Below are 25,069 nucleotides of genomic sequence, written 5' to 3'. Positions count from 1 at the left end.
CCCCCCCGCGGCCCCCCCATCCCGCTCCCCACCGCTCCGCACCATCGTAGTAGTAGCAGACTTTCCTCTTGGTCCCCTGCGTCAGCGCCATTTTCCTGCCTCCCCACGGCCGCAGACCCTACCGCCGCGCAGCGCAACGCAACCCGCCCCACCGGCCGGGGCCCCACCGCCCCGCCCCCCGCGGCCCGGAGGCCAATCGAAACGCGGCTCTCCACCCCTTCCAGCCCGCCGACCAATGAGGAGTCGAGGCGGCGGCGCGGCGGAGCCAGCAGGCTAGGCGGAGCGGCGGGCCGCACCACCGCGGGGCGCGGGGCCAGGTGGGCGGGGCTGAACCATTCTGCTAGGACGGAGGGGGGGAACAGGTGGGGCCGAACCATTCCCAACGTGCCGGGGGGGGGGGCGCGGCACGGGGCTTCGAAGCGCTGGGACGGGCAGGGCGTCGAGCCGTCGAGCCCGGGCCGTGTGGGGCTGCGGCTGCGGCCCGCGCTGGGTCCGAGGCCTTTCCTACCCCACTGCGAGGAGGACCGGCAGCAGGGAGAACCGGGCCCAGTTGGCAGCGACCCCAACCCTGCGGGCCTCGGGTCCGTGGCTGCCATCCGAGGGGCACCGTGAGCTCTGCCTGAGGCCCCGCCCGGGCCGTGAGGGGCTGCGCCGGGCTGGGAGCTCCGTGCCGTGTGCGGGGCTGTGGGGCAGGGCGAGGAGCTGACATCCGTGGGCACGGCGCTGTGCGACAGCAGCGCGCAGCTTCAGTTAGGATGTCACCGTTCAGGGGCAAGGCTCTGTGGGAAGCACAGCGTCTTCACTGCCGGGCGGTGCTCGCGGGATGCTCGTGGAGTCTGTGGGCGCCCGGCGTGGGGCCTCACGGCTGCTGCTGGTATTGTCCCTCGGTGGCGGTGAAGAAGTCCTCCAGCACGCTCTTCATGTACTCGAAGGTGGGCCGCTCCTCGGGCTGCTCCTTCCAGCACTGCATCATCAGTTCGTACAGCTCCCGCGGGCAGTTGTCTGGCTGGGGCATGCGGTAGCCGCGCTCCAGGTTCTGGATCACCTCGGGGTTGGTCATCCCTGCCAGGGGACGGCATGAGTGGCACTGGATTTACATCGGCCCGTCTTGAGGGAGCGCCCTGCCTTTGTGAACCCCGGAGGAAACCTTCCTCCGCCCCCCAGCCTCAGCCTCTGGGACCCCCCCACCCGCTGTGGGTTTTGGGCTTGGCTGGCCACGTGCAATGAGAAGAGCTCAGGACCATCGCGGGCTGGCAGGCAGCGGGGCCGGGCGGAGCCTGTGTGCGTGCAGGAGTGCATGCACACACGGGTGGGTGTGCGCCTGCGTGCGTGTGAGCCCTGCTGCCGTGCAGCTGCTGGGAAATCCTGACCTGGATACGGGATCCGGCCGTAGGTAACGATTTCGGTGAGCAGGATGCCGAAGGACCAGACATCAGACTTGATGGTGAACGTGCCATAATTAATAGCCTCCGGTGCCGTCCACTTAATGGGGAATTTAGCCCCTGAAAAACAGCAGGAGGGGAAGAATAAGCGTTACGTGTCATCCCTCTGTTGAACCCGATGTGCCAGCACAGCGAGCCTTTGTCCTTGCTGCACGCTGGGTTTGGCTCCGCGTGCCTGTTCCTGCCGCAGCCACCAGGCAGGGCTGTGACCCCACCAGCGGCAGGGCCGGGTGGGCTCTGGCAGCCCCCTCGTGGCTGGGGGCAGTGATTTGGGGCGGGCGGGGCACGCAGGCTGCCGGCAGGCTGGACGCACCTTCTCGTGCTGTGTACTCGTTGTCCTCAATGAGGCGCGCCAGCCCGAAGTCGGCGATTTTGCAGCACAGAGCCTCCGATACCAGGATGTTGGCAGCCCGCAGGTCGCGGTGTATGTAGTTCTTGGCTTCGATGAAGGCCATGCCTTCGGCAATCTGCAGATCAAAATAATCGTAATAATCACACTTAATAGGTGGAGCAGGAAAGCCCCAGCAGCCCCCCGCTGTGGCCCTGTGCCCCTCTCACCTGTGCAGCCATGTCCAGCAGTTTGTTGATGCTGAGCTTGATGCCCTCTGAGGTCTTGAGGAAGTCCACCAGGCTGCCTGCAGTGAAGGCAGCAGGTCTCAGAGAGCCCCAGGGTGGGACCCAGCATGGGACTGGGGGCTCACAGACGTTGGAGGGTGGAAGGGAGCAGGAGATCACACTGCCTGCCAGGCCCCTGTCCCACTAGGGCTGACCCCAGGGTCTCAGAGTCATGGTGCAGGCATCACTATCACAGCCAGGTATTGGCACAGGCCAATGGAAGTGCTGGGGTCACCATCCCCAGAGGTGCTCAAGAACTACGGAGATGAGGCAGTGAGGGATGTGGTTAGTGGGCATGGGTTGGGGTTGGACTCGGTTGTCTTAGAGGTATTCTCTAGATTGAATGATTCAGTTATCCTACCCGGACGTCCTCACCCTTCTCCATGTACTCTGTGATGATGTAGATGGGCTCCTTGGTCACCACGGCATAGAGCCGCACCAGCCGTGGGTGCTGCAGGTTCTTCATCAGGTTGGCCTCTGCCAGGAAGGCGCTGGGGGACATGCTGCCCTGCTTCAGGTTCTTGATGGCTACCTTGGTGTGGCCATTGTAGAAACCTGCGAGGAGATGGAGCAGCTTGTGATGTAGGAGAAGGACCCACAGTGGGTAGGTAGCAGTAACATGGTGGGGTGGTGGAGGAGGCAGGGGAGAGGGCTGCATCTGTCTGCCCAGAGCATCCCAACCTAAAACTGCATGAGGAAGATCCTTGCAAAAAGCCAAAGTTGCACTGGACTTGTGCTGGCCTGGCTGCTCCTGTTGACCCGAGGATGCTGTGGGTCCGGGCTGCTGCTGCGCACAGCAGTGCCCTCATTGGGAGGAAGCACCCCGCTTTCACCCCGACTCACCCATCCAGACTTCTCCAAACTGCCCGGCTCCCAGCTTCTCCACCAGCTTCAGTGACTCTCGTGGCACCTCCCACTCATCCTGCCACCACGGCTTCTGCGGCTTCTGTGTCCGGCAGGGCTTGCCGAGGCGAGTGCACAGCCCATCTGAGCTGCCTGCAGCACAGGGAAGGCAGAGCCGGTGTCAGCGGCATGAGCTGCACCTGGGCGCAGGTAGCGGGGCGCCCTTCTCCTCCCAGCCCACCCCATCCCCGTATCCATCCTGCAGGCAGGACCGGCTGCTGACAGTGCGTACTTGAGTAATACTCCACCAGCTCGTGCAGGCTGCTGAAGGTGACCCGCGGAGAGATGTAGTACCCGCCGTTGTCCATGTTGCGAATCTTGTAGTGCTTCACCGTCTCGCCCTGGTTCTGATCGAAGTCCCTCACTGACAGCGAGTAGGAGCCTGGGGGAAGCGCACAGGTTGTTGGGTCCCGGCTCTCTGTGCACCCTGCAGTGCAGGAGGAGCCATCAGGGCTGCACTGATACCTTTGGAGGTCTCGCTCTCCCGGATGAGGAAGGAGCCATGCGTGTTGCCCGACGCCAGCAGCTGCCGCTCCGCATCCTTGCGGCTGATGTTCTTGAAGAACCACCTGAGGACAAGGGGCAGGGTGAGGGCTGGGGGCTCTCCTATCTTCCTGCTGCTCTGGCACGGCTCCGTGCAGCCCCTCGGCTCTACTCACGGCTCCGGCTCCAGGCTGTTCACCATGGCCACGAAGTTGTGGGGGATCAAACCCTCCTGGCCTGTGGTGAGCGACTGCGCCTTCCACCACTCCCCGCTCCTGCAAGGACACGGCCCTGTGAGCCCTGAGCCCCTCTGAGCTGGGACCCCTGGCCAAGGGACACGGGGACACGGGGACATTGTCAGTGCTCACTCACTCTTCCAGGACGCGCAGCTTCTCGCCCTGCTTAAGTCCCAGGTCCCCGTCATGAGTGGGTTCATAGTCATACAGGGCCACCACGAGCTTGTCTGGGGAGAGCGCGGGGTCAGGGTGGAGGTGGCCATGAGGGACACCCAGCAGCCCCCCCGTGGCCGGGCTGTACCTTGGAGTGGGGAGCACGGCGGAGACGTGGCCTCGTAGGACACCAGGGGATCCCGCACCTCAGAGCCGTTGCGGATCAGCTGTTGTGAGGGAAGGGGGGGCCATGAGTGCAGTCCCCACATCCCCTCCTGCCACCAAGGGCTTGGCCATCCCTCACCACCCCGGCTGTCCTGTGGCTGCCCCCTCACCTGGCGCTTGCTGTCGGGGTCGATGGGGTAGTTGCAGTGCTCGCAGATGTCGATGTTCTCAATCCAGTCCTCATCATAGTCTGAGCTGCAGCAGCAGCCCATGGTGGCTATGGAGGGCAGTGAGAGAAGCCTTCATCCCCTCCCCGGCCCCATTGTCCCCATCCCCACATTTATCCACCTCATCTCTGCAGCCATTCATTCATCCCATTTAGCACATCCATCCATCTGTCCATCCATCCCTCCATCCCATCCCTGCATCCGTCTCTCTTACTCATGCTGTCACACAGCCCTTCCTGCACATTCTGAATGGCATCCCCTGACTCCATCACCAGCCATATTTCCTCCTGCCTTTGTCCTGGCTGCGTTAATTAAGAGCACAGAAGGTGATGAGTGCCAGGACACCCACCTCAAACACTGACCCTGGTGCCACAAGTGGGTGGAGGGAGCCTTCTTCCCATTGCGTGGCTCTAACCTTCCCATGAAAGCTGATGGAGCCCCGGTGCTGAGACACGCAAGCAGTGGCCCACAGCCCTGGAAAATGCTTTTCTGCAGAATCCCCACGCCCACACCACCAGGATCCGTCCCCACGCAGGCATGGCCCCAGCCCGCGTCCCCAGCCCGTGCTCAAGTGCCCTGCGCATTTCTGCCTTGCTGGCAGTGATTGTCTTATATCGGTGTCACTCTTTTCTCCTCTGTCATCTTCATCTCGGGGGGATGTGGCGTCCCCTGGGTGCCTCCAGATCCTTCAGCCACTGAGCACACCCCAAACCCGTGCACAGGAACTGGGAGCACCCCGCGCTCATCACCCCACAGTGGGGACAGCACCGCAATGGCAGTGCCGCCCTCCTGCTGTCCCCAGGGTGCCACCTCAGAGTGCCCACCACCACCATGGCCGATGCGAGCAGAGGCTGTGGGGAGGGAAGGGCACTGAGCCCCCCTGTGCCATGATTTGGGCCCTGGTGCCGCGCTTCTGCCTGCTCTGCTTTGAAAACGCCCCTGGAGCAGCTCGGCCACGGCCCCAGGGAGCGGGGACAGCAATGGCACCGTGGGGACAAAGCTCGGAGCTGAGCAAAACCCAACCCCACGGACACAGAGCCTCCATGCTCCCAGCATGCGCGTGGCACTTCAAATGCACATCCACCGCAGCAGAGGGACCTGGGAGGTGTTTTTTCCTCTCTGCAAGAAGCCGGGGTGCGGAGGGAGGTGCTGCTATTGTGTCTTTTTCTCTGATGTACTCAAGCCACAGCATAATTTCCACCAAGCAACCGTTCCACCTGCTCAGTGCGAGGGCCGCGCTGCGTCGGGGTGTTTGAAGTCAGGTTTTGTGACTGCATCTGTGCAAACGAATTTCTGCACGAAGGCTGCATGCAAGCACTGCGCACACAGCTCGGTGTCCCCCGCACGGTGCTGCATGGCACAGCTGTCACACTTTGCTCCTGCCGCTCCTGCAGGCCCTTCACATGAGCACCTCCGGCCGATGGCGCTTGGTCAGTGTGTGAGCGGGGCTGAGGTTGAGCTGACCCCATTCCTGGCCCCATGTGATCCAGCTGGACGCCGTGCAGAGCCAGCAGGGCAGGGCCGCCCCACGCCGCCATCGTGGCACGGAGATGTTTGCACCAAAACAGCACCGAAGCCAGACACATCTCAGTGCTTGAAACCATCCGCGATGGGATGCTGATGGACCAGCACTGAACTGCTGCTCTCATCCACAGACGGGTGAGGGCCTGGCACAAATCTCCCCCTTTGCCCCACAAACAGGGACCGGCTGCCCTGGCATCAGAGTGGCTGCTATCCCCCAGCACGGGGAGCTCCCACCTGTGCCTCCCAGCTGCCCAAGCACCATCACTCCCAGCCCCGCTGCGGTGAGCCCCTGTTGCCACCCACCCCCAGAGCACCATCAGTGAGCACAGCGTGCACCTGCCCAGCAGCGCTGGCTGCAGAACTCCATCCCAACCCCGTTACCTGTGGGCAGCACAACGAGGACCGGCTCTCTCAGACTCCCATGGCTGTGCAGCAGCAATGGTCCCTTCTCACGTCCTCCCCATGGCCGTGGGCTCACGCTGACCCACGGCAGCGCAGCTGAGCCCCCCGCACACGGGCGCACTCCCCACCGCTGTTCGCTCTTGCTCGCTGCCTGCCCCGGTTTCCTGCCTCCTGAGCAAACTCTAGAGGAGCTGGTTCACAGCTCGCGCACGACCGCAAGCACTGGTGACAAACCCTGAGGCTTCCTGCCATCCCCAGCTGGGCTGCGCACCGAGGTCCTGCTCCAGGTGCCCTCAGCCCTGGGATTGGGTGGGTTGGGGGCACCGAGCCCCTTGACTGTGGTGGAGTGGGGACATACAACAGGCCACGTGCTGTGTGGGGGCAGTGATGGGTGCGACGCTGTCACCCAAAGGGCTGCAAAACCCCCTGGTCCCTTTACAGCCCCCTTTCCAAAGCTCAGTGCTGTGGGATCGCAGTGGCAGCTCTGGTTGTGCCGTACCCCACCAGACCCTGTTGGGCTGTGTGACACCTCCTGCACCCACAGCCCCGCTTTGGCCATCACCACCACACCCCCAAGCCTCAGTACCCCAAGAGCCACAGTGACAGCTGACATGGGGACAGACTGGAGGGGACGCGTCGTGCCCAGGCCGTGCTGTGCCACCAGCCCTGGGTTTTTGGAGACTTTTGGAGACTCAGCTCTGAGCAGCGCAACCACAGCGCTATTGTCTCGGCTTTCACGATCAAAGGCAAAGCCGCAGGTTCCCACCAGCTGCTCTGCAGTGGCGCAGGCAGAACGCCAAGCTGTGCCGGGGGGGCACCCAGTGCTGCACCCACCCTTATGGGGACATTCCTCAGCCCCACGTCCAGTGCGTTCCCCAGCACCACGGGTGTCCCTGGGCAAGGGCTCACTGCCATTCCTTGCCATGTGCCGCAGGCTCGGGGGCTCGTGCAGCTCTCCCTGCTCCCTCCTAGTGTCCCAGAACCCAGAATGGTCCCTTGATCCCACAGCTTCCTGGGTCACCCCGTATCTCCCCTGGGCAGCACTTGCAAAACGTGCTCTGTCACATGCTGAGAGCGGCAGCTCCTTTGGCAAAGGGTTTGGCGTAAACAGGGGAAGGGGGAAAATGGAAAAGCAAATCCCTGCAGCAAGGACAGCCATAGGTAGAGCCTCCACCCCTCCTGCACCGGGGTGGGAGTGGGGCAGTGAGGGGCTGCTGAGCACTGAGCACAGCCCCCAGCACCTCCAGGCCCCACGACCCATGCAGCTGTTGGTGATGAGCACTTCCTGCAGCAGCGCAGCCCCTGCACCCACCGTGGCCGGGTGCGTGGGGAGGGGCTGGCAGTGGGTTCCTCACAGCACAGACCCTTTTACCCTGGTACGGATTCGTCCCAAAGCAGGAACTACTGAAAAAACCAGCCCAAGGGGCAGAGTTGGGAGCGGGTGCCCTCCTGGCACCCCAAGGGGTTGGGAACACCGCTGGAGGCGCAGGCGGGCACTGGGCTGTGCACAGCAGGAAGTGCTCCTTCTCATCATCGCCTGCTTTTATTCCTCCTCCAAGTGCTGCTCCCCTCATCCTCCCGTGTCTGACCCCCACCACACACGGCTGCTCCATGGGGATGGCACATTTCCCGTGGCACAAACACGAGAGAGTTCAGGCCTGAGCCGATGTCCCTGCAGCACTTTGGGGCACCTATGAGCCCCTCTCACCCCCCAGGTGCACCCATGGGTGCCCGCAGGTCCCTGCTGCTCTCAGCAGAGGGAGAAGCGCCGGGAGTTGATGTTCATGCGGGTGACACCGATGTGCTTGAGCGGCATGGAGAGCAGGAAGGCGGCCTTGGGTGGGATGGTGCAGAGCAGATCCGAGTCCTCCTCGCAGCCCTCGAGGCCGAAGGTGGCATCGTCCAGCATCTCCTTGTGCCGGTGACAGACCTGCTCCACCTTCAGCCGGTTCAGCTGTGCCCGCAGGCGCATCAGCTGCTGTGCCAAGCGTTGGTCTGCAGCCTGCAGCTCCTGCTGTGGGAGAATGGAGCTGTCAGCAGCCGACAGAGGCTCAGCGCCAGCAGTGCTGCTGGAGCAGCAGGGCTCGGTGACAGACCCTCAGGGAATCAGGAATACGTGGTGCTGGGATCAGCACAGAGCCCATGTGCAGCACAGGCCAACATGGGGACTGCGACCTGCTCACGTAAGTTTGCACCCATGACGCTGTTACTGCCTGCACAGAGCAGCAGGAAGGGGTGACAAATAGAGAGCCACAACCCACAGCTCTGGGCAGGACAAGAGGTCAGAGCTGCAGCACCGGGCAAAACCCCACAACCAGTGGCCGTGCTGGTGCAGGAGCAGAGCTCCGAGCTGCAGCGGGAGCAGCCCCAGCAGCTCCCTTGTGGGGTCAGGCACCATCCCTCCGTGCCCCTCAGCATTACTCACCAGCTCCGTCCTGAGCCACTCCAGAGCCTCCTCCATACCAGGGAACCCACAGACGCTGCCATCCTGCTCGGCCCTGGGCTGCCCCGAGGTTCCCTTTGCCCCCCGTGGGGTCGGCCTGCCCCAGGGCTGCCCCCGCACCCGTGCCTCCCACTCCAGGTAGGAAGGGCGGCGGGTCTGCAGCTTCAGTTTGGCTGTCAGTGCCTTGACCCCAGCCAGGCTCTCCTCGCCTGCAGTTGGCTCCTCTGCACCCAGCTCAGAGAAATTCACCTGGCCCAGGGGCATGGCTGCAGCCCAGATCCCAAACCCGAGATCCCAAATCTCCAATTCCAGCTCCCGGACCTTGGAGCCCAAATCCCAGCACGCCGAGGAACACCCACCGCAGCTGTGCCGAGTGCCGCCTATTTATCTACCCCCAGAACAATGAAGGTTGGGGATAATTATAACGGGCAGGAACTTGGCTTATCCAGAGGAGTGCAAAGAAGTTGTTTTTTGTTGCTTCTTTTCCCCCCTTTTCTTTCCTTTTTGAGCACCGCTGTCTCCGGTTGGGAGGCGGCTCCGCGTCCTCCCGGAGGAAGCGCGGTGAGGACGCGGTGTCGCGGTGCCCTCCCGCTATCGGCGCTGCGTGACACACCGACTTCCCGTCCGGGCCCCGGGCTGCTAAAAAAAGGGCGAAGGAAGGGAAGCGAGCAGCTCCGCGTGTCGACGGGGCGGAGAGCGGGGGCCGCGCGGTGGCGGTGGGCGCCGACAGCTGCGGGACGGCTGTGCGCTGCGGGCCTTAAGGTGGAACCTGGGGGTGCGGCGGCCGGCGGGCAGAGCGCGGCCAGGAGCCCCTCGAGCCCCGCTGCCGTCCCGTGACCCCGCGCGGCCCCGCTTGCTCCCAGCGCGGGGCTGCAAACCCGCGTGCTCCCCGCTGTGCCCCCCCCCCCCCGCGTGTCCTGGTCTGCGCCCCCCCCCCCCCTTACCCCCCCCCCCCCCCGGCTCCGTTCCTGCGCGGCCCCGCACCCCGCGTGCCCCCCGTTTGCCCCCCGCCCGTCGCCCGCCGGAGCCGCGGATCCACGGGCGGGGGTGGGTGGGGGGACTGGGGGGCATCGTGCGAGCCGCTCACCGCCCCCTCCTCCTCCTCCTCTCTTCTTCCTCCTCCTCCTCTTTCTCCCCTCTTCCTCCTCCTCCTCCCGCCCCACAGAACAGAGCCGATGTGAGGCGGCAGCCGCCCCGAACTCCCCCTAAGTGCCCCCCGACCCCCCCAGCCCGCACCGGGCGCGGCGTCCCGGCACGCACAGCCCCCCGAGCCCCGCGGGTTTCTGCCTCAGTTTCCCCACTGCGGTGACAGCAGTGCCGGGGAGGAAACCAGCGCAGCTCTGCAGGGAGGAAGCGGCATAGGCTTTAGGTGACGACGCGAACGGGACGGGGGAGGCTGCGCTGCGGGGAGGGACGGGGGGGGGGGGTTCCAGCCGGGCTGTGCCGCTCAGGATTTCCCCTTTCTCCCTCCAGCACCGCCATGGAGTTCTCCGAGCTGATCAAAACGGCGACGGTGGAGAGCGTGCTGCTGTCGTGCGCGGGGCAGCCGGCGGTGAAGGGCACTCTGTGCATCACCAGCCACCACCTGCTGCTCTCCTCCTGCCCCGGCGGCGAAGGGCAGCCCAGCGCCGTGGAGCTCTGGCTGCTCATCCGCAACGTGGACGCCGTGGAGAAGAGGTCGGTCCTTTCCCACCGCCCTGTGCCCCCTCGGTGGGGATGATCCCCCGCTGCCCTCCCGGCACCACGGAGCCTCCTCCCTCCTCTTCCCCGCGGCTCGTGGCAGTGGGCATTGACCTCCTCTTCTCCTCCGTGCCCCAGAGTGCAGAATGTAGGCTGGTATCAGCCACCCCGCAGCGGCGGCTCCCCGCGGGACAACAGGTTTGGCTTTAGGTGCTCTCAGCTTCTCCGGCTTGCCCTGCAGTGCCCGGCCTCACGCAGCTCTGTGGGGCAAGAATGGCTGCTCCGAGGGGAGCTGGTGGGAGTCACAGCTTCAGGCACACCGGGAGCCCCATGCAGTTCTGTGCCCTTCTCAGCCCCCCCCGGACAGAGGGCAGCTCTGTGCTGTCTGCGTGCACGGCCCCTCCTGCCCTGACCCCACTGCCCTCCCCAGGCTGGCCGGCTCCTCCGGCACCATCACGCTGCGCTGCAAGGACCTGAAGGTGCTGCAGCTGGAGATCCCGGGCATGGAGGAGTGCCTGAACATCGCCAGCTCCATCGAGGTGAGCCGTGCCGGGATGCAAAGGGTTGGCAGGAGCAGGTGGCTGCCCACGGTGTTTGCTCTGGGTCTGTCATTAACGTGAGTAAACACTCAGCTGCTGGGCTGTGTTTGCACGGGGCACCCGAGGTGCCAAGCCCTGTGGGAGGGAGCAAGGATGGGGTTTGCAGAGAGGACGTTCCCTGCCCTTCCCCCAGCTCTGCTCTGCTGCAGGCCCTTTCCTCGGTGGACTCGGTGATGATGATGTATCCCTTCTTCCACCGGCCTCAGAGCCTGCGGCTGGAGGAGGGCTGGCCGCGGCTCCCCACGGAGCGGCACTTCCAGCAAATCGCCACGCAGGTGGGCCTTGGGGCAGGGGGTGGTGTCACATCTCACCCGTACGGGGAGGGAGGGGGTGACCGGATTGGTCCTTTACACCTGGGGGGGGGGGGGGGGGGAGGCAGCCCCCCCTCCCACCTTCGCATCTTCCCCAGACCACCCAGTGGCGGCTGAGTGACGTGAACCAGGACTTCGCCGTCTGCCCCACGTACCCTCCGGCTGTCATCGTGCCGGCGGCCGTGAGCGAGGAGACCCTGCGGAGGGCAGCCCGGTTCCGTCAGGGCGGGCGCTTCCCCGTCCTCAGCTACTATCACACCAGGAACGGCACCGTGAGTCCGCATCCCCGCCCCGTCCCCGCGCCTCCCACCCCGATGCCCCGCAGGCGATGCCCGCAGCCCCCTCCCCGCAGGTGATGCTCCGCAGCGGGCAGCCGCTGACCGGCCCCAACCGCAAGCGCTGCCCCGAGGATGAGATGCTGCTGGGGTCGGTGCTGGACGAGGGCGAGCGGGGCTTCATCATCGACACGCGCTCAGCCCAGACGGCCAAACAGGCGCGGATGACGGGAGGTGGCACGGAGCCCAAATCCTCGTACCCGCAGTGGAAGAGGCTGCATCGGCCGCTGGAGCGGTGAGGGCTGTGCTGAAGTTCTCCGCTCCAGCCCCAGAAGCAGACTCGCAGCCCTCACCAGGCCGTCCTTCCCTTCTCCTCCTCCCTCCCCAGTGGCCGCCCGCTGCAGGAGAGTTTCATCAAGCTGGTGGAGGCCTGCAACGACGCTTCGCTGGGCATGGACCGCTGGCTGGGCCGGCTGGAGAGCTGCCGCTGGCTGAGCCACGTTAAGGCAGCCCTCAGCACGGCCTGTTTGGCTGCGCAGTGCCTGGACAGGTAGGGGGCTGCCCCCCACATCCCTCCCCTCCCCCTGAGGCCAATGCAGAGTGCAGCAGGCAGTGCCCTGACTGTGCCCCCAGGGAGGAGAGCTGCGTGCTGGTGCACGGAGCAGAGGGCACAGACACCACGCTGCTGGTGACAGCGCTGGCACAGGTGATCCTGGATCCAGGCTGCCGCACGCTGAAGGGCTTCCAGGACCTGCTGGAAAGAGAGTGGATCCAGGTGAGGAGCAGAAGGAACTGAGGCGGGGGTCCCGTGGTCCCCTGCAGCCCTGTTACCACTGCCATGGGGTCCTGCAGGCTGGCCATCCCTTCCACCTGCGCTGCGCCCGCTCTGCCTACTCACACGCGCGGCTGAAGCAGGAGGCACCACTCTTCCTCCTCTTCCTCGACTGCGTGTGGCAGCTGAGCCGGCAGTTCCCCTTCTCGCTGGAGTTCAGCGAGGGGCTGCTCCTCACCCTCTTTGACAACGCCTACGCCTCCGACTACGGCACTTTCCTCTGCAACAATGAGAAGGAGAGGCAAGTGGCAGGGAGTGGGGACAGCAGTGCCCCGTGAGCATTGTGCCCCAGAGCAGCCCCTGGCCTGCAGGCACAGACCCCTGGGTCACCATCCCGGGTCAGTCCCAGGGACTGAAGCGCATCTCTGTGCTCCTGCAGGTGTCTGTGCAAAGTGAAGGAGAGCACGCACTCCCTCTGGGCCTGGCTGGACCAGCCTGAGGAGAGGAAGAAGTGCCTGAACCCCCTCTACTCGCCCAACCCGCTGGTCATCTGGCCCTCAGTGGAGCCCCAGAGCATCCAGCTGTGGCAGGGTATGGCGGGTGCAGCCCTTGGGCTTTCGGAACCCATCTGGGTCGCATGCAGTAGCTCTGCACGCTTGTCCCTCCTGCAGCAGGACACGGCCGAGGTGACGCAGCCCCTTGTCCCCTAGGCTTGTTCTTTCGCTGGATCCGCTCGTCCCAGTACCTGGATGAGGCGTGGGCAGAAATCTGGCGGTTGGTGGAGGGCAGCGACACGGCTGTCAAGGAGAGCGCAGAGGACAGACTGAGCCGCTCGCTGTCTGACCCGGCTGCCCGGCTGGAGAATGAAAGATGAGCGGCAGCGCGAGCAGCGCGTCCTGGAGATCATCCCCCATCGCCAGGGCTGAGGCACCAAGGCCGTGCTGCAGCTCTGCAGGAAGCGCTGTGCGGGACGCACGCCCTGCAGGGCCCAGAGGAGCCTGCGCATAGCAGAGCTGTGGGGACATCGCTGGGAGAGGGGGACGGACTGCAGCTTCCTGTCAGCCACGCAGCCCGAGCACATCACAGTAAAGCGGTCTCTCTCAGTTTGCTCCTGCTTTCCATGTGTGTTCTGTGGCCAGAGCTGGGCTGTTTCTGCTCTGTTGCCCAGTGGGATTTCAGCAGCTCTCGTACCTGGACCTGGCAGCAGGACGCCCACGTGCCCAGCAGCTCTTGCTGCCATGTATCTGGCCCGCAGGCCCTGCCCTGTGCCCAAGCTGTGGTTGGCACAGCAAAATCTAAGAAGCAGAACACGCTGAGCTCACACCAGCCTCTCCACCAAGGGCGTGCTGGCTGCAGGTTGTGTTACATCAGTCGCTCCGAGCTGGAAGCCAGCCTGGGAGATCTGCCCTTGAACCCAGTTTAAGGAAGGAAGGACAGAAACCACCCCTCCAGCCAGCAAGACAGAGGGACGGGGTCTGGAAGGATGAGGATTTGCAACACAACCCTCCTAGTGCAGGAAATAACTGTTCCATGAGGAAAGTTGGCTGAGGGTCAGTCCAGCAAATAAACAAAGCACTTGAACTGAGCGCACGTCGTCCGGGAAACAATGACTGGCAACTCTATTTGCAGGCTGTTTGCAGATCCAGCACTGCTAGGTCTGGACTTCAACAATAGCTGCACCTCAACCCTGGGAAGAGTTAACTGTGCCTGGGTGAGGACAGAGGCACAGGGAGCACCAGCACTGCTGTCTGCTGCTAGGCAGAGAGCAAGACACTGACACCAGAGCAGGCAAAGCAAAACAGTCGTGTTAATTCTGTCCCAGACCAGAAGAAGAGAGGCACTTTTCCTTGTGTTCAGACAAAATTTATTTCTTGCTTTTTTTCTTTTTTTTTTTCCTCCACTGATATATAAATAAACCCAGCAGGTCAGGAAGTTAGCATCCCCAGGGGCAGGCAGGCAGCCAACTCAACTCCTTTTAGGCCACTCGTGCCGTTTTGAGCTGGGTGGGTTTCCAGATTCCCACCTTCACACGACCCCTGAGTTTGGTGCTGCTTCCTGCTGCCTCCTGTGGAGCAGATTAACTTCAGGTCTTACAACAGTTCTGCACTGGAGCCAATGGACTGTGCAATGGGTTGGAAGAGGAAAGAAGAGAATTCATCCTCCTTTAAGCTTCAAACTCAAACTCGAAGTACTGGGGATCAAAATAATGGATGCGGACGTAGCCATCTTCACCACCACTGCTGTAACTGAGGGGAGAAAAGACAGGAAAGTCACCGATCCTGTCAGGAACTCACCGTGTGCAGATTTAAACCAGCAAGAGATAGAATCCAAAAGCTAATAAGAACATTAGCCAAGATGCACAGCCAGGCATCAAAGACCCCCACAGGCAGAGAGATGGGGGGCAAAAGGGGCGGAATGGCAGAATTCAGGGAGGTGCAGGCTCCATTCCCCCTGCAGTTCTGAGGGAATCCAGCCATATCCTCCCCAGACACAGACCATTCAGTGTGAAGGAAGACGCACAGAGATCCTCACCTCTTCCCATCAGGGTGAAAAGCAACACTGTTTATCGGACCAAAATGACCCTTCACTCTGCCAAACTCTTCTTCAAAAGCCAAGTGGAAGAACCTGGGAGAAGTGGGGAGGCAGGTTGGGGACAGGATCAAAGTTTCCCCAGAGAACCTCTGCAATTTAATAACTCTCCAAACACTGCCGAGAACGAGATGCTCTGGGCACAGCAGAGCACCCCAAGTGCAGACTCAGCCCTGCCAGAGAAGAGCACCAACCTTGCCTCAAATTTGCCAATCCTGGTGGAGGTCGTGGTCACATCCATGGCTTCCTGCCCCCCACCAAGCACGACCTGCAAAGAAGAAAAGCCACCGCAGTGCTGCTTACAGCGCATGCGAAACAACAGGCAGGGCAGGAGGGCAGGAGGGAGCCCAGCCTTGGGGGAGCCTCCCACCACCACAGCACAGCCCACGGCAGCAGTGAAGCCCCCCAGCCCAGTCCCACAGTCATTGTTTCGCTCAGGCTGAACTGGTGACACCAGGCCTTCCAGCTGCCTAAGGCAACGCAGGAGCTGCACCAAAGCTGTTGGAATGAGTGGCTCATTCTTACGTGATCAAAAATGGGGGAGAGTGCAGCAGAGTTCACCGGCCGCTCTGTCCGGAATGTCTTCAGGTGTTCCAGTGTTGTGCAGTCAAAGAGCTAAAATGCAAAAGGCAGAGAACAGCAGTCCAAGTAACGCATGCAAATCCCAGCCCCTGGCCGCCAGTCCTCACACGACAGTCACTCCCAGGCATCCAAATCCCAAAGACATTTCTGCAGGATCCCAAAATGTACCCCCAAGGTAATTCTCACCTCTATCACCTTCTGGAAGCGCTAATAAGCAGCCTTTGTTTGTACAACTTTGTTTCCAGTGCCTGGCTGCTAACTGAACAGCTGATGCCTCCCCATTCCCAATGAACCCTGCCACTAAGCTTTGGCTTTAGTGCTCAAATTCCCAAAGAGAAACCACTGGGGCAGCCACGACTTTGAGCAGGGCTCCTGCAAGCAGATGTCAGCAATGCACCGCAGCCCCACAGGAGGCCTCACCTTGGCAGTGTTATCCTTGGAGGCAGTGATGAACATGGTCATGTCCCTGGAGGTCTGAATGTCATTGATTTGCTTGGTGTGCTCCTTGATGTTTGAAAGCTGCTCCCCTGACTGAAGGGTAAACAAGGCAGTTTCAGTGAGCTGGCAAGCAAAGCGAGCTTCTCTGCTAGAAATGATTTTAGATGTTGCTGTCAGCAGAAAGGGAGGCATGTGCATGTTTAGCTTTGCTGAAGAGAGCCACATATTTTAACTATCCTTCCACGAGGCCACTGGTTTGAGCCAAAAAGCCCACGTTCTGCCCTGTGATCACAACAGAAAACTGTAATATCCTCTCCCAAGCGATGCTGCCTGAGGCTCCTCCTTGTCACACTGACCTTGGCACTGAACTGGTTTAGCTCCCCACTCTCATGTCCTGCGATGATGAATTCTCCCAAAGGGCCCCACACAGCACTGGTGATTTTAGAGTCACTGCAGGGGATTTTCATGTAAGGCTCGTTGTTCTCTGAAGGAAGGAAGGATGGAGACAGACAGACTGAGTGGCACCAGCTCTCGGCAGCCAACACTTCCCCTGATTCCCAGTCGCAGCCATGGGCCCAGATTCCTCACCGATCTGGCTGGGGTCACGCAGGTCAAAGAAGCTCACAAAGCACTGATAACCCATCTGCTTGTCCGTTGAAAACATGATGATGTTTCCTCCAAAGTCAAAGCCACACGTCCTCACTGCCGAGCTGGTCTTCACCAGGGCAAGCTGCTTTCCTGAACACAGAGCAGAAACCAGCACTTCACTTGGCCTTGCATTGCAAAATTAATGAAAGTGATCAAATAAAAGCCCAGTCACAGCAAGGACAGCAGCATCAGACAGAGCTGACAAACAGGTTGGGTGACTGGAAGGCACTGAACACTGTGCTTGGGCAGCAAGGTGAGTGAACTGATCAAGTGTTCACAGAAAATTAGGCAAATACCCAAACAGCCAAGAAAGGACTCAGAGCTCTTTTGCTCTCAGGGGGCAAACAGGCACACGCTGCACACAGATTCCAGAACAGGGCAGAGCTGCGAGTCAGACACAGCCACGTGGAGAAGAGCCTTACCTGTTTCACAGTCCCAGAGCCGACAGCTGTTATCTGCAGAGCCAGTGAGCACATGTCGTGTGTCCCCTTGGTCAGCAGTTAGGGAATACCAGCATGTTTGAGCCCCAGTTAGCTAGGTACCCAGGCAGTAGTTTTACACAAGATTAAAAAGCTGTGTTACACTGAGAAAATATAGGGCTTGGGTAACGTCCATTACAGGAGTGGCAATACTCCCATACAGGCAGCAAGTTCAAGTGCTCCTTGAACAAAAAAACACAACTTTCTTTTTGGGAAGACAAAGAAAAAGACTCCTGCTCTTGTCTTGGCACAACCTTTGCATGTTTTCATCTCCGCCACCTCCTGCTCACCTTGGAAAAGGAAAACTTCTGCTCTCAGACACCTTTTTTGTGCTCCCAGGGCCACCTTCACAAAAGCAATGAAGCACAAACGGGAGCAGGTGGGATGTGCAGCACACATCGTTCCAAACAACAGGAAGTGAAAGGAGCACACACACCAAGAGACGGCATAAGGGGAAATTAAACGTGCTGTGTGCTGCTGCGCTCACCACACCACAGCAGCTGAAAGAAACCATCGGTGCTGAATCACCCTAAGGAACAAGGAGGACAAACTGGTTTCACCGTTCAAAGGATACAGTCTGCATCCACGCACCACACGGCTCCTGTGTGGCCATTGTAGGTGCCCAGCCTTTCTCCGTTTACCGAATACCAAACGTTGACGATCTAAGAGAAGATACAAGCGCTCAAGCACCCCTTCGCAGCGCCGACCAATTAATTAGGCTCATTAATTAACCACTGCTCCTTTCTCTCACCACTCTTCCTCCCCCATCACGCACGGGAGGGTCTGTTTCCCGGTTTCCCCCGCACGCTCAGCCATACTCACGGGATCCTTGGCCACAGTGAACAGCAGGTCTCCCTCGCGGTTGTATTTGATCTGCGTGATGGAACGCTCGTGGCCCTGCAGCAGGATCGGCTTCTGCGCGTGGGGGTGAGGAAAGACGCCATTTAACGCTCACGTCCCCGGCAGGAGCTCCTGGGCCGCTGGCTGCCAGCCGCCGTCAGCCCAGGAGCCCCGGTCGCGACCCCGCATCGCCCCACCGCCCGCACGACGCCCAGCCCGCACCGCTCCCCGTCTCACCATGGCGGCGGTGCGAGAGGAGAGAGAGGCGCACGGCACCACTTCCGGGTCAGAGGGCGCGGGAAGGCGGAAGTCCGTCGCTGTCGCTATGGCGACCGCGGGTGAGCTTCCGGGTTTGGGGAAAGGGGAGACGGGCTGAGCTGGGAAGGCCCGGGGGCTTTGGTCCTCGCTGCGGTTGCAGGAAGGGCTCGGGGGGGACGCGGGTTGGGCTGTCCGGGGGCCTTCCCTGAGGCGGGGAATGGCCGCGGGTTGGAGCCCCGGCGCTCCTTCCTGAGGCTTGCGGCCACGCAGACCCCGGGAGGGGCTTTCCTGAGAAGGGCGGTGGCCGCGGGCAGAGCCCTTCCATGAGGGGGGACGCAGCAGCAGCAGGGGCTGCTTTAAAGGGACGCGGCCGTGGATTTGGGCTGCTGCGGGACATTCCCCGAAGGGAAAACTTGGCCACGCCGTGAGGGCCCCGCGGCAGCGTGCCTGGCGTGGGGCCTTTCGGGGTGGGACGCCTGCTGCAGGCTGATGGCAGGCTGGGCCCAGGGCTGAGCTGAAGCTGTGCCGCAGGAGAGGCAGCGGTGCTGGTGCTGGTGGCCGCGCTGTGGGGCAGCACGGGGCCGTTCCTACGGACGGGAGCGGCGGGGCTGGAGGACGTGCGGCGCCAGGGCCGCCTACGGCAGCTGCTGGCCGAGATCAGCTTCCTGGGCCTCAACTACAAGGTGCGACCCCAGCTGGGCTTCTGGGCTAAGGAGGTGTCACGGGACCATTCCTTTCTGCCTCTTTCTGCACTCCATACCTTCCACCTATCAGAAAAATTATTTATGCTCTGTAACGTTTCATTTGCTCACCTGTAGCACTGCTCTTATGGAGAACTTGCTTAGATTCTTTTGAAGACAGGAGGTAATTAACCCTCATATTTTACATGAAGACCTGTCTGCCTTCTGCAAGGCTGTGAAAAGATCACGACTAGCAGGAGAATCACCAGTGGGCTGCATTTCTGCTGCCAAACACAGCACTGAGTGTGGGTCGGGGCTCCTTTGCTGCCTGCTTGCTGGAGGCAGTGCAATGGTTTTCCATGCAGTGACCAACAGATCTGTCTTCTTTCTGCAGTACATGGTGCCATTTCTGCTGAACCAGTGTGGATCTCTGCTCTTCTACCTCACCCTGGCATCTGCAGGTTAGCTTTCATTGCTGTGTTGAGTGGGTTGATCAGGATTTTGGGAGGAGCTGAATTACTGATTAGTTTGGTGTTCTGGCTAAACATCAAGTAGGTGTCAGAATGAAGGACATATCTTACCATTTTTAGAGGATTATCCATTTCAAACTGTTTGACAACTGTTTAATTTCAGAGCTGTCCCTGGCAGTGCCACTCTGTAACTCCCTGGCTCTGATAGTCACACTGGTGACTGGAAGGATTCTGGGAGAGGACATTGGTGGTAAAAGTAAGTTGCACTTGAAACCCTTTGTCGCGTTGTCTTCTGCATCTTTTTGCTATCTTAATGTTGTGTGCTCCCTTCTGGTGTCCTAAAAACCAGTGAACGCTGATACAAGTCCTGTAACCACTGCCTGTATGCAGTAGTTCTTGCAAGGAAGCTGAAAAGGAAGTGAAACTGATTGAAAGAGGGTAGGGCTAGTGAATTTAAACTGGCTGGAACTGGCTGTTGTAAACTAGCAGAACTCATAGGCCTGAGCCTTCACTTAATGATGCATTTAACCATAAGAGAAATGTCCCATAAGCCCCAAAATGTCACCACCTATCCTTCTTTATGCCCCTTACTCTACACACTAACATTATCCTGCCTAGAAAGTGGAAAAATATCAGGAAACTTGAAAGCTGAAAGACACAGGCATAGAGCATTAGCAGTAAGTACCAGTTTGGCTCGCACCCATTTAGGCCATCTTCTTTACTGGCAGCTGAGAACCACAGATGTAGCAGTGACAGGGGCTGACTGCAGGAGTTGAACTGTGTGAGTTCCCAACACAGAATGCTTATTTCTGCAGGGGCTGTGGCAGGGATGCTGCTCACCCTCCTGGGCATCACCCTCTGCGTAGCTGGTTCGTGACCAAGGCACAGTGAGCAGAGGAAACTGCTTGAAGGTGAGCCATGGCTGAAGAGGGGAGCTTCTGGCTCAGCAGCAACATGTTTGGCCTCAAGAAAGCTGTTCTGGCACATGGCTGCCTGCAGAATTCCCTGAGTACCAGAGTGGAACAAGGCATGTTGCAAGGACATCCTATTCAATGTCTTCAGTGAAGGATGATTTTTTTCTGTGGGTGGTTCAAGGCAGGGATGATTGAATTGCCTTGTTCAGCACTGGAGGGGTAATAATTGGTTAATAAATCATTGAAAGACCTTCTAGAACCATCTGATCTTTTACAGAAGGAAGTTTGTTAATACATCAAAAGCCTTGGCAAGTCTGTGGTGTAAGCAGACCTCGTACTCCCCTCTTTTGTTACCTACAGTGCAGAGAGCAGTTTACTATCTGCCCTCTCATCACAGTCCTTAACTCTTTGGAGTAGTTTTGCTGCCAAGGAAAACATCATTCAGTGCTCTTCATCTTCAGAACTGTTGTCATCCTTTTTCCCTGAGACAGCGGTTTGTGATCTGCCTGCAGTCTGTACCTTTCAGCAGCAAGAAGAAAAAACACATTTATTACAAGTCAGCTTCAAAGCTTCACCTGGCGACAGGCAAGTCCTGCCTAACAGGTGACAGCTGGGGGCACAGAATGTTAGCATAGAGATCTGAACACAGCCAGGAAGGATCTCCCACATTTCACAGAACCATTAAGTGGGATAAATGCTGTGCTGTGTCCTTCTGCCTTTTGGTATAAATTCTTCTGCAGTCTCTGCAGCTCTCTGGAAAAGGAGTAAGGACAGCTCATTGCAGCCTATCAATACCTGAAGGGAACCTACACCCACGAGGGGAGTAAACTCTTCAAAAGGGCTGACAACAGCAGGACTAGGGGAAATGGATCGAAGTTGAAGGAGGGAAGATTTAGGTTGGATGTTAGGGGGAAGTTCTATACAAGGAGAGTGGTTAGGCCCTGGAACGGGCTGCCCAGGGAGGTTGTGGATGCCCCGTCCTTGGATGTGTTTAAGGCCAGATTGGACGGGGTCCTGGGCAACCTGATCTGAATGTGTGTGTTTGGTGGCCCTGCTAGGCAGGGGGGTTGGAACTACATGATCCTTGAGGTCCCTTCCAACCCGGGTGATTCTGTGATTCTGTGACAGAAGCAGGAACCCCTCCAGGAAGTCTTTTTTGCTTACTGCAGTGGGGAGCCGTTACTCTCAATCCAGAAGGGAAACGTTCGTGACGCAGAAAACAACCTCGACTTTTTAAAACGCAGAGCCCCGCAGCAACACCCCGCCCTTCGGTTTCCGCAGTTCCCCCTGGCGGTTACTTCCAGCTTTACACACTCCAGGAGGAAGCACAGCGATTCTGAACGGAGTGAGAAAGCTAAACGGCTTGCCCTGGCAATTGCTACAAACTGTTGTTTGATCCAGATCAGTGAGTGCCTCCACCTTCGTGCGTTTATCTGCTTTTTCCTCCCAAGCACTTACACAGAAAGCTTTGAAGCATTCTGGCTTCCTAAAAATTTCCATCTCATTAAGCAGAATTCAACCCTTGATACAGACAGCACTGAATGGGCAGGCTATGGGAAAGATGATTTCAGCTGATCACCTCTGAGACGATTCCTTAAACCTCTCAGCCACAGCCCACGTACCACAGCGTCCTGCACACAGCGTCCTGGGGCACCAGCAGCTCCATGTAAGGCAGCTTTTTGTACTCCTCAGTTCCCACTGCCACATAGTAGCTGCCGTTCACCAGTTCCTCCCCAGCAGACACCAGTGTGCCATCCAGGCTGCAGAGCCTCGGGAAAGAGACCAAGAGATTCGGAGCAACATGAGGGGAAGTCGCAAGATAGAGAACAGCCCCTCAGTGTGGAGGCAAACAAGTGCAAAGTGGTAAATGAGACCAAGATAAGAGCAAAGGTGTTGGTGTTGTTGCTTTAAAGGTGGGAAAACCGAAAAGCAATTGAAATTGCCAAAGCATGCTACAAGTATCAAACTCCTGGTCCTGCAGCTATTGAGTGCTGCCTGTGTTCTTGGGCACAATGAAAGAAGGCCCAGCAGTGCCTTGCCCACATACCCACCTGTTAACAGCTCCACTGCACAGATCAGCTTTCTCTGTCAGCACAGCCAGGAGCGCGTCCCACTGCCATGAAGTGCTCTTGGAGATCATCAGCTGGAAAGGGGGGCTCAGCAAATCCCCATTCCGAAAGACACTACAGCAGAAACAAGGCAGAGCACAAAGCAAGGCAGCAAGCAGAAACATTTTATTAGCAGTTGTGAAGACATCAACTCTGCCCCTGGTGTCACCAGGCACCATGAGATCTGTGATGAACTACGGGCATTTCTGTTCAGTTTCCTCTGATGAGGTGGATCGTGGAAGAGAGGGCAGAAGGCACGTGCTCATGCCGTGTTTGCAGCAGAGAGCTGTGGTGGAAGGAGGAACTGTTCGTGTGGGGGCAGCATTCAGGTTGGATATTGGGAAGACCATCTCCAGGAGGGTGGTCAGGCACTGACATGGGCTGCCTGGGGGCTGAGCCTCCGTCCCTGAAGTGTTCCTGAGGTGTGCAGCTGTAGTGCTGAGGAACACAACAGTGGGGAGATACGGGTGGAAGGTGGGCAGCTGGACTGGATGATCACAGTAATCTTTTCCAGCCTTGATTCTACGATTGTCAGAATCTCACACAGGAATTCCCTACTTCAGCTTCCAAAATGCTCCCAAATACCTTCCCAGCAGAAAGCACTGAGGCACTTACTGTACTGTAAGGTGGGTGGGCTTCTGCTGCTGCACTGCAGTGCTGGGCTTCCAGGGGGCTGCGGCGCAGGGCTGGAGACAAATTCATGCACAAAAAACAGACAGCTCTGGCACAAAGCTTCCAGAGCTGCTCCATTTTCTTCACCAGGCAGCAGGTGCCCACCCTGCCTTCAGCTTGCTGCTGCTAGGTGGGGTTTGTTGTCAGCAACAGGAAGCCCTGGAGAGGTTCTTCACATACTTGGGTGCATTCCAGAACCTCTGAGCAGATCCTTCTTCCCTTCACTGTTAAGCAGCCCCTGCATCGTTTCACACATCATCCTACTGATTCCTGTGTCATTTTCACAGGATCTCTGCTGGACACGTTGCAGCCTTAAGTCTCAACTTGTGTTACACCAGTGCCAGCTCTCAGCCATCCCTCCTAGCTCAGTCTGTGCTCTTGCCTGTCCACACTCAGCTCAGACTCACCTGCACACTGTTGCTCTTGTTTGTCCCACGGAGCTCCTTCCTCCCATGATTTAAATAGCTACGAGAACAAGAGATGACACTGCAGTGCACCAACCAGGCCATGACTGAAGAGCAGTGAGAAAATGACTGCTCTGTTGATTCGTTGCCAGTATGCGTGTTTATTATTTGGGTCATGTTTGAAATCCTCCACATTCTTCATTTCATGAGCTTCCACAATTAAAGCCTCTTTAAGAAATCCCACTCAAACACAGACCAAGACATCCAGAACATTTTATTCCTTTGCGCTAAACAATGATAAGGCTCCAAGGACTGACTGCTGCTCCAAGGACTGCTGCTCAATCAGGACCACCTCAACAGGATGCAGCATGCAGTCAGGGAGCCAAACTCACCCAGCACACACATCTCACACACATTCCGTCAAGACTGAAGCGATGCCAAGAATCTCTCAGCCCTCTGTATTTCAGGATGAACCTGAACAGCTCGACTTGGTGCAGAATTAGAAAACAAAAGAAACCTCCACTAACCCAAAGAAACAGTGCTTATCAGAGCGGAAACTGTGGCTGGCAACTGTAGAACCTCCCACACCCCACGAAATGGTGCATGCGAGGCAAAGCAGCACCAATCTCACACAGCCAAAAGGAGACTGCACATCTCCCCCAGTATTTTTTCTTTCAAGAGTCAGTGACCTTGTCAGCAATACGTGCATTTCCCAAGCAACCTGAAATACATCAGAAAATTCCACCAGGGAAAGAAACTAACCTCTCTGTATTTTTCTTTGGGTTTGCATCCTTTTTACCTATTTACCCTTTCCTTCCCCCCTCCATTTACACCTCACAATATCTAGAACTGCTTACCAAACCCAGAGACAAAAGGACCATCTACTCACTCGAGCCTCTTGAACTTTTCACAGCCCGCAGCCACGTACTGGCACCCATCCTGCAGGTCAGCCAGCTCAGCAACGCGACGGCCATGCTGGGGTGTGTAGAGATTCCTCACAGCCAAGGGCGCACGAATGCCCTCGGTCACCTCACTCAGAAATGCCTCAAAGGTCAGGAGCCGCCGCTGGTTCACCACAAACTTCCTCCCGTGGAAGAAGGGGTCGCCGTTGCGATACACCACCACGTTCTTGGCCGGACGAGGCAGAGCTGAGCGCCGGGAGCTCATTCCCCATGGGTCAGAGAGGCAGACAGACAGACGCAGAGCAGGGAGCAGAGCTCCAGCAGCTCTCCCACTCAGCCTGCGCCCTTCTGACCAGCTGCCTTTGTGTTTTGCTGTCCCTCCTCCTCAGTCCCCTGAGCAACTGTCCGTCACCACGGCTGCAGCAGGAGCTGTGGGCCAGGCTGAAGCCACATCAAACAACCTGCAAACACTGCCATCTGAGAGCCAGGAACCACACAGCTCTTTAAACCTCACCCCACGCTAACTACCATGGCCAACAGGTTCAAATGAAGCAGTTCAGAGGGGCAGTGCCAGTATCTCTGGCAGCAGCTTGCATGTCACCCAGAGCAGCAATACCTGAAGCTGTCATCCCCTTGCCATCACTTGCTGCTGCATGAAGCATGCAGCAGGTTTCCATTCTGCACATGGTGGACAAACATCCACGCCATGGCAGATACGCTGCCCCTTGCACTGGTTGCCCTGGGTCAAAACAGGCACTTGGAGATCCCAGGCATTACAGAGTGGTGAAGTACAGAAAAATACAGCTCACACAGTGGTGCACATCACCCACAGCTGAGTGGAGGAGAAGTTCATCG

The 25,069-nt window shown here is 59.0% G+C and overlaps 7 protein-coding genes across 13 annotated transcripts in view; 2 read left to right on the top strand and 5 right to left on the bottom strand.

The window, feature by feature from the left end:
* Positions 1-155, bottom strand: part of HDAC1 (histone deacetylase 1) — a 12,113-nt gene extending 11,958 nt beyond the window's left edge. The window contains exon 1 of the mRNA XM_042834035.1: positions 43-155. Coding sequence (XP_042689969.1) covers positions 43-91 — 49 coding nt within the window. The 5' untranslated portion in view covers positions 92-155. The remainder of the gene's footprint in view (positions 1-42) is intronic.
* Positions 156-574: 419 nt separating this feature from the next.
* LCK (LCK proto-oncogene, Src family tyrosine kinase) lies at positions 575-6,405 on the bottom strand. Its single transcript, XM_042834131.1, has 13 exons — positions 6,130-6,405; positions 4,168-4,274; positions 3,981-4,059; positions 3,816-3,906; positions 3,620-3,718; positions 3,426-3,529; positions 3,193-3,342; positions 2,901-3,053; positions 2,433-2,612; positions 2,001-2,077; positions 1,756-1,909; positions 1,371-1,502; positions 575-1,062 (listed from the first exon to the last, which is right to left on the bottom strand). Exons 2-13 carry the CDS (start codon positions 4,267-4,269, stop codon positions 860-862), a joined length of 1,524 nt encoding a protein of 507 aa, XP_042690065.1. The 5' UTR covers positions 4,270-4,274; positions 6,130-6,405; the 3' UTR covers positions 575-859.
* Positions 6,406-7,674: 1,269 nt separating this feature from the next.
* FAM167B (family with sequence similarity 167 member B) lies at positions 7,675-9,306 on the bottom strand. Of its 2 annotated transcripts, none has more exons than XM_042834015.1 (2): positions 8,576-9,306; positions 7,675-8,164 (listed from the first exon to the last, which is right to left on the bottom strand). In XM_042834015.1, exons 1-2 carry the CDS (start codon positions 8,855-8,857, stop codon positions 7,901-7,903), a joined length of 546 nt encoding a protein of 181 aa, XP_042689949.1. In that variant the 5' UTR covers positions 8,858-9,306; the 3' UTR covers positions 7,675-7,900. The 2 variants fall into 2 exon arrangements, with proteins under 2 accessions (XP_042689949.1, XP_042689950.1); XM_042834016.1 differs by having other exon boundaries at positions 7,675-8,161.
* A 334-nt stretch (positions 9,307-9,640) lies between these two features.
* LOC122168633 (myotubularin-related protein 9-like) lies at positions 9,641-15,872 on the top strand. Of its 2 annotated transcripts, XM_042834132.1 has the most exons (12): positions 9,641-9,962; positions 10,067-10,270; positions 10,412-10,471; positions 10,704-10,812; positions 11,022-11,147; positions 11,282-11,455; positions 11,536-11,753; positions 11,847-12,008; positions 12,092-12,233; positions 12,311-12,531; positions 12,670-12,821; positions 12,941-15,872. In XM_042834132.1, the coding sequence occupies exons 2-12, from the start codon at positions 10,074-10,076 to the stop codon at positions 13,102-13,104; spliced, it is 1,725 nt and encodes a 574-aa protein (XP_042690066.1). In that variant the 5' UTR covers positions 9,641-9,962; positions 10,067-10,073; the 3' UTR covers positions 13,105-15,872. The 2 variants fall into 2 exon arrangements, with proteins under 2 accessions (XP_042690066.1, XP_042690067.1); XM_042834133.1 differs by lacking the exon at positions 10,412-10,471 and having other exon boundaries at positions 9,642-9,962.
* EIF3I (eukaryotic translation initiation factor 3 subunit I) lies at positions 14,078-18,334 on the bottom strand. The gene is made up of 11 exons (XM_042834135.1): positions 18,044-18,334; positions 17,789-17,881; positions 17,541-17,628; positions 16,910-16,975; positions 16,428-16,577; positions 16,196-16,323; positions 15,822-15,932; positions 15,345-15,434; positions 15,014-15,087; positions 14,763-14,855; positions 14,078-14,476 (listed from the first exon to the last, which is right to left on the bottom strand). The coding sequence occupies exons 1-11, from the start codon at positions 18,044-18,046 to the stop codon at positions 14,395-14,397; spliced, it is 978 nt and encodes a 325-aa protein (XP_042690069.1). The 5' UTR covers positions 18,047-18,334; the 3' UTR covers positions 14,078-14,394.
* TMEM234 (transmembrane protein 234) lies at positions 18,030-20,384 on the top strand. The gene is made up of 5 exons (XM_042834143.1): positions 18,030-18,144; positions 18,596-18,747; positions 19,139-19,205; positions 19,378-19,470; positions 20,030-20,384. Exons 1-5 carry the CDS (start codon positions 18,045-18,047, stop codon positions 20,089-20,091), a joined length of 474 nt encoding a protein of 157 aa, XP_042690077.1. The 5' UTR covers positions 18,030-18,044; the 3' UTR covers positions 20,092-20,384.
* Positions 19,918-24,985, bottom strand: DCDC2B (doublecortin domain containing 2B). Of its 5 annotated transcripts, none has more exons than XM_042834136.1 (6): positions 24,202-24,985; positions 23,316-23,373; positions 22,852-22,922; positions 22,180-22,311; positions 21,751-21,897; positions 19,918-20,647 (listed from the first exon to the last, which is right to left on the bottom strand). In XM_042834136.1, the coding sequence occupies exons 1-6, from the start codon at positions 24,477-24,479 to the stop codon at positions 20,566-20,568; spliced, it is 768 nt and encodes a 255-aa protein (XP_042690070.1). In that variant the 5' UTR covers positions 24,480-24,985; the 3' UTR covers positions 19,918-20,565. The 5 variants fall into 5 exon arrangements, 4 of the variants coding, with proteins under 4 accessions (XP_042690070.1, XP_042690072.1, XP_042690073.1 ...); XM_042834138.1 differs by having other exon boundaries at positions 21,751-21,888; XR_006171297.1 differs by having other exon boundaries at positions 20,571-20,647; positions 21,293-21,897.
* Positions 24,986-25,069: the final 84 nt, after the last annotated feature.

Source organism: Centrocercus urophasianus, unplaced genomic scaffold (assembly GCF_019232065.1).
Source record: "Centrocercus urophasianus isolate 14NV4802_14NV808 unplaced genomic scaffold, USGS_Curo_1.0 seq_43, whole genome shotgun sequence".
NCBI classification, from domain to species: Eukaryota; Metazoa; Chordata; class Aves; order Galliformes; family Phasianidae; genus Centrocercus; species Centrocercus urophasianus.
The sequence above is the reverse complement of the archived record's forward strand: the minus strand, read 5'-3'. Positions and strand labels throughout refer to the sequence as shown.

Excerpts from the sequence above, each read along its gene's own strand:
- LCK (XM_042834131.1), bottom strand. The coding sequence starts at position 4,269 with ATGGGCTGCTGCTGCAGCTCAGACTATGATGAGGACTGGATTGAGAAC. Across the intron at positions 3,054-3,192 it reads GCTGGTGGAGTATTACTCAA|GCAGCTCAGATGGGCTGTGC; the intron begins GTACGCACTGTC and ends CCTGTGCTGCAG. Across the intron at positions 2,078-2,432 it reads CACAGAGTACATGGAGAAGG|GCAGCCTGGTGGACTTCCTC; the intron begins GTGAGGACGTCC and ends CCTTCACTGCAG.
- FAM167B (XM_042834015.1), bottom strand. The coding sequence starts at position 8,857 with ATGCCCCTGGGCCAGGTGAATTTCTCTGAGCTGGGTGCAGAGGAGCCA. Across the intron at positions 8,165-8,575 it reads AGTGGCTCAGGACGGAGCTG|CAGGAGCTGCAGGCTGCAGA; the intron begins GTGAGTAATGCT and ends ATTCTCCCACAG.
- LOC122168633 (XM_042834132.1), top strand. The coding sequence starts at position 10,074 with ATGGAGTTCTCCGAGCTGATCAAAACGGCGACGGTGGAGAGCGTGCTG. Across the intron at positions 10,271-10,411 it reads GTGGACGCCGTGGAGAAGAG|AGTGCAGAATGTAGGCTGGT; the intron begins GTCGGTCCTTTC and ends TCCGTGCCCCAG. Across the intron at positions 10,472-10,703 it reads GGCTCCCCGCGGGACAACAG|GCTGGCCGGCTCCTCCGGCA; the intron begins GTTTGGCTTTAG and ends TGCCCTCCCCAG.
- TMEM234 (XM_042834143.1), top strand. The coding sequence starts at position 18,045 with ATGGCGGCGGTGCGAGAGGAGAGAGAGGCGCACGGCACCACTTCCGGG. Across the intron at positions 18,748-19,138 it reads TCCTGGGCCTCAACTACAAG|TACATGGTGCCATTTCTGCT; the intron begins GTGCGACCCCAG and ends TTCTTTCTGCAG. Across the intron at positions 19,206-19,377 it reads CCTCACCCTGGCATCTGCAG|AGCTGTCCCTGGCAGTGCCA; the intron begins GTTAGCTTTCAT and ends GTTTAATTTCAG.
- EIF3I (XM_042834135.1), bottom strand. Across the intron at positions 17,629-17,788 it reads TCACTGTGGCCAAGGATCCC|ATCGTCAACGTTTGGTATTC; the intron begins GTGAGTATGGCT and ends ATCTTCTCTTAG. Across the intron at positions 14,477-14,762 it reads TTTCACCCTGATGGGAAGAG|TTACAGCAGTGGTGGTGAAG; the intron begins GTGAGGATCTCT and ends TTCTCCCCTCAG.
- DCDC2B (XM_042834136.1), bottom strand. The coding sequence starts at position 24,479 with ATGAGCTCCCGGCGCTCAGCTCTGCCTCGTCCGGCCAAGAACGTGGTG. Across the intron at positions 22,923-23,315 it reads ACAAGAGCAACAGTGTGCAG|CCCTGCGCCGCAGCCCCCTG; the intron begins GTGAGTCTGAGC and ends ATTTGTCTCCAG. Across the intron at positions 20,648-21,750 it reads GCTGTGTGCAGGACGCTGTG|GTACAGACTGCAGGCAGATC; the intron begins GTACGTGGGCTG and ends TGCTGCTGAAAG.